Genomic DNA, 5,181 nt, shown 5'->3' with positions numbered 1-5,181 from the left:
CCACTGAATGGAGAGTTTGCATGGAGCGGGCGCAGGGACCGGGCGGGGGGGAAGGGGAGAAGAGGAGGGAGAGTTTAGGGAGTGGGTGGGAGGAGGAGGTAGGAGGGGGGGAGTGGGGGCTGCAGCCGCTCGCTGTAGCAGCGGGGAGTGGGGGGCGAGGCGGGGCCAGGGCTGCGCGTGGGGCTGGGTGTCCCATTGAAAAGGCGGCCGCACTCCGGCCGCCCAGCACTCTCTCACTTCTGGCCAGGGAACGTGGAAGGCGCACCGACAGGGGACCGGCCAGGGAGGGCGAGTGAAAGAAGGAAATAAGAAAGAAAGGGAGTTAACAAAATAATAAAAAAAAGCCTGAGCCACGGCTGGAGAGACCGAGGCCCGGCGCAAGAGAGCGCAGTCCTAGGGGGCGAGGACGGGAGACTCAACAGACCGTGCTCACCACTGACTTTTGCTTCTTCGGCTTTTTTTTTTTTTTTTTTTTTAAACAAGAAGGCGCTAGCGGCAGCCTCACACGCGAGCGCCACGCGAGTCTCCTGAAGCCAACCCCGCGAAGGGAGGAGGGGAGGGAGGAGGTGGAGTGGAGGGAGGAGGAAAAGCGTTTGCACCTTCTTTGCTCCCACCCTAAGAAGTCTCCCGGGGATTTTTTTTTTTTTTTTTTAACTTCCCTCCGGCCTCCCTCTTCCTCTCTCGCCTTCTTTCCCTCTCTGTTCGTGCACCCAAGTCCTGTCTGCGTCGCCTCGCGCGTCCGCACCTCGCGTCCCCGCTTGCTCCCATTCCGCGACTCCTTGGCGGCCGCTGCGCATGGAGAGCTCTGCCAAGATGGAGAGCGGCGGCGCCGGCCAGCAGCCCCAGCCGCAGCCCCAGCAGCCCTTCCTGCCGCCCGCAGCCTGCTTCTTTGCCACGGCAGCGGCGGCGGCGGCGGCGGCAGCGGCGGCGGCGGCGCAGAGCGCGCAGCAGCAGCAGCAGCAGCAGCAGCAGCAGCAGCAGCAACCCGCGCCGCATCTGAGCCCGGCGGCCGACGGCCAGCCCTCAGGGGGCGGTCACAAGTCAGCGTCCAAGCAAGTCAAGCGACAGCGCTCGTCCTCGCCCGAACTGATGCGCTGCAAACGCCGGCTCAACTTCAGCGGCTTCGGCTACAGCCTGCCGCAGCAGCAGCCGGCCGCCGTGGCGCGCCGCAACGAGCGCGAGCGCAACCGCGTCAAGCTGGTCAACCTGGGCTTTGCCACCCTTCGGGAACACGTCCCCAACGGCGCCGCCAACAAGAAGATGAGCAAGGTGGAGACGCTGCGCTCCGCGGTCGAGTACATCCGCGCACTGCAGCAGCTGCTGGACGAGCACGACGCGGTGAGCGCCGCCTTCCAGGCTGGCGTCCTGTCGCCCACCATCTCCCCCAACTACTCCAACGACTTGAACTCCATGGCCGGCTCGCCGGTCTCCTCCTACTCGTCAGACGAGGGCTCTTACGACCCACTCAGCCCCGAGGAACAGGAGCTGCTCGACTTCACCAACTGGTTCTGAGGGGCTCGGCCTGGTCAGGCCCTGATGCGAACGGACTTTGGAAGCAGGTAGGTCGCATTTGGGAGCGAACAGAATGATTTTCTCACCTTCCCTCTTTTTCCTCCCTCTTAGTGTCTGGAGGACAGAGACGGTCTCCACGGAGATTGGGCGTGGGGGGCGGGGAGAGTGGCGGCTGATTTAAAAAAAAAAAAAAAAAGTTAAAGTTTGTCGACTTCAAATGCTGGTTGGTTTGTTTCAATATTGGCCCCTGGGAGTGGCTTTCCCTAGTTCTCCAAGGGCTAAGGGTGGAGTGAGGTGGAGGGATGCCGGAGACTCGAGGACCCCGACATGTCAAAAGAGATGCTCCACCTGACAGATCCTTTTCCAAACCTTCACTCTCCCCCACCGCCATCCTCCAAGTTCACACTAACCTCTTCCCTTCTTCTTAAGTTATAGGGTGACCGCACAACCTGCATCTTTAGTGCTTTGTCAGCGATGTTGAAGGGAGAAAAAAGGAAAAAAAAAAAAAAGAAGAAGAGAAGAAGGAAAGAAAAATGAAACAAAATAAAACCAGGCAACCAACCCCAAGACCAACTGAGCCAGGCATGCCTGAGAAGCAAGGCTCTTGCAAGGCGGGGATACGCTCAGAACTGTATCTTTGCACTCCAGTCATTAACGGAGCTATGAAGGGTGACTAGGACCTGAGTCAAAGCCCAGAATGCAGCTTGTGTGCAAAAGCAGTGGGCTCCTGGCAGAAGGGAGCAGCACAGCCCCACAGAAACTCCCACCCACCAGTAACAGGCAGAACTGAAAGCACTTGCTAGGGTGCCTTCACCTCCCTGCCCTCTCTGAAAGCGCAGTTCTTAGCCCTGTAGAAATGGGTTGGTGTCTTTCATCTCAGTATCCCCCATCCCAGTAAGCTGTGGACATTTGTCCGCAGTGAAATCATGCTCTACTCAGTCCTTTCAAACTCAGATCCTCCTGGGGTGGGGGTGGGGGGAGACTCCCTAAATCCCATTTCCTCACACCATCTTTTCTACCATTTTCGTCATAGAATGCTTCCAATCTTTTGTGAATTTTTTTTATTATAAGAAAAATCTATTTGTATCTATCCTAACCAGTTTGGGGATATATTAAGATATTTTTGTACATAAGAGAGAAAGAGAGAAAAAATTTATAGAGTTTTGTACAAATGGTTTAAAATGTGTATATCTTGATACTTTAACATGTAATGCTATTACCTCTGCATATTTTAGATGTGTAGTTCACGTTACAACTGCCATTCCCCCTATGTGGTTTTGTAAAGAACTCTCCTCATAGGTGAGATCAAAAGGCCACCAGATGTACTTCAGCACCAATGTGTCTTACTTTATAGAAACTTTGTTAATGTATTAATGATGTTATTAAATACTGTTCAAAAAGAACAAAGTTTATGCAGCTACTGTCCAAACGTCAAGTGTGGCAGCCAGTTGGTTTTGATAGGTTGCCCTTTGGGAAATTTCTATCACTGCCTTTTTTTTTTCTTACTGTTTTATTACAAACTTACAAGAAACGTGTATAACCCTGTTTTATACAAACTAGTTTCGTAATAAAACTTTTTTCTTTTTTTACAAATGAAAATAATCAGCTGCCTCCAAGTCTTCCTTGACTCCACTGTCCCTGTCCAAGTTATTTTCGAAATGCCAAAGGGAAGGAGTGGGTAGTGGACAAGAGGGTGGTATAAACCATGCTAAGGGGCAGAAATGACAAAGATAAGTGCTATGACAAGCCCTACCCGAGGAGATGCTCTGATGACTGCAGGGGGAAATACTTGCATAAGCAAAGACAGCTTTCTTCCCCCTTTCTGCTGCAAGCACACACACCTCAAGAACAGATACTTAGAATGGCTGTGATGTCTTTTGATGGGTTGATTGTGCATTTTTAAAATCCCCCAGAAAGTGAACTGGAAAGAGAGGGTCCTCACCTTACTTTCTAACCCTTACCCCAATTTGGAGTTTCTTTTTGTGAAACTGGAAAGGCTGGATGGGATAATGGACATTAGGGGTGGATGGAAGGCTGGTGGTACTGGAGCTTGGGCATGGGGGGTGGTAGCAACCCCCCAACCCCGCCCGCCGTTCTCCCAGTGGTGGGTGTGTTCTTCCTTCACTCCTAGGCACACATTTTCTCTTCCTTTGCCCCACTCCACACACTTTCCATGTTGATTTTAAGTAAAGGACACATATGATATGAATTCCTTGCAGAAGGAGTTAGATTTAAATGAATGAAAGCCTTAGAAATGTGTGGTCGCTTTGAGACACTGGCCTATCTAAGCTTGTGACTCTATCCGAATAGCGTGAGCTGCGTGTAAAAGTACCCAATTACCAAGATTCAAAAAGAAATTGGTGGGTTTTTGGCTGGCTTGCTTCTTGTCAGTTAGCAAGGACGTGATCAGAATCCTACCCCCTCTCTCGCCAGCTCCTAGCTCGCCGCCTGCATTACTTGCAGATTCAGTTTGCGTGTCTCCAGCCAAGCGGAAAGCCTAGCGCAAAATGCATCTTACAAAACCCAACAAAGAACGGAGAGCCAGCACGTCTTCCAGAGTTAAAAATCTAGTCTGTGTTGGTACATCTATACCATTTAGTGGCACAGAATAATCATTTTTTAAAGCCGCGATGCACGGAGCACGCCACAGCGTCTGATGTCATTTTGCTAAATGACCCTCTATAGAATGCACATTGAAGCTTCAGTCCCTTTCAAAGAGATGAGCGTAATTAAGGGGAAAAAAAATCAGTAAATTCCTCATCGCCATAAATAATCGGACTTTCTGCCAGCAGTGGGCCAATTTAGAGCTTACTTGAGGGAAGTAATGCTTTTGTGATGCCTGCTTTTATTTTTATCTTCTCATTTGGAGGACCAGAGCTGGAGGTCCCCCCCCCCATTTCTTTTTCTTTTAATTTAGCTCCTTTGCAAGTTTCCAGATAAGGTATGCAAAGAAAGTGTAGCAAGTCATTTATGGCTATGAATATAACATTAGGATAATGTTTCAGCCCCCACAAAGGGGATTTTTCCCCCCTTCTCCTTCTGAAGACAGGTGTTCTTTTACTCACTTCTGAATGGGAAATATCCAGTCTCGTTAAACTCGAGGCAAAGTTAGCCGTTGTTTGCCACAATGCGAAGGCAAACTCTAAAAATTCACAAAAACACACACAATTTTGCCGAAGCTAGGAAAGGGCAAAGCGGGGATTGGGCAAAATCTCATTACATCTGCTCTAATCGCTTAGCAACACAAAGCCGGGGCTTGTGCGGGGAAGGGAAGCCATTCACAGGGCTCTGACAGGCCGCATTCAGCCAGCATTAGTCAGCTCCATAAATCACCGCTGCCCATTGGCTGCGCGGCGGGCTTTGCAGCGGCCCTGGGCTGTCAGCGAAATACAAAATGTAGACCCCAGCGGCTAGCAATCGCGGCCTCTCCCCTGTCCTAGCCCCCACCTCACTTTTTTTTTTTTTTTTTTTTTTTTTGGAGGGGAGTACTGGAGAAGAAAACTGCCTTGACTTGACTGAGTGAGAAATCTTACCTATGCAAAAAATGGCCGGGAGACCACTGAGTTAAGACTGGAGACACGCCTGAAATTGACAAGGAGGAGCGGGCAGTGCGGGAAAGAAAAGGCAGACCTGCCCCTGGCTGCCGAACTGCTGGACCCCAGTACTATC

The 5,181-nt window shown here is 51.0% G+C and overlaps 1 protein-coding gene across 1 annotated transcript; it reads left to right on the top strand.

The window, feature by feature from the left end:
• Positions 1–795: 795 nt before the first annotated feature.
• On the top strand, positions 796–3,111 carry ASCL1 (achaete-scute family bHLH transcription factor 1). The gene is made up of 2 exons (XM_044227556.1): positions 796–1,559; positions 1,942–3,111. The coding sequence occupies exon 1, from the start codon at positions 796–798 to the stop codon at positions 1,510–1,512; it is 717 nt and encodes a 238-aa protein (XP_044083491.1). The 3' UTR covers positions 1,513–1,559; positions 1,942–3,111.
• Positions 3,112–5,181: the final 2,070 nt, after the last annotated feature.

Source organism: Neovison vison, chromosome 12 (genome assembly GCF_020171115.1).
Source record: "Neovison vison isolate M4711 chromosome 12, ASM_NN_V1, whole genome shotgun sequence".
Classification (NCBI taxonomy): Eukaryota; Metazoa; Chordata; class Mammalia; order Carnivora; family Mustelidae; genus Neogale; species Neogale vison.
The sequence above is the reverse complement of the archived record's forward strand: the minus strand, read 5'-3'. Positions and strand labels throughout refer to the sequence as shown.

Excerpts from the sequence above, each read along its gene's own strand:
- ASCL1 (XM_044227556.1), top strand. The coding sequence starts at position 796 with ATGGAGAGCTCTGCCAAGATGGAGAGCGGCGGCGCCGGCCAGCAGCCC.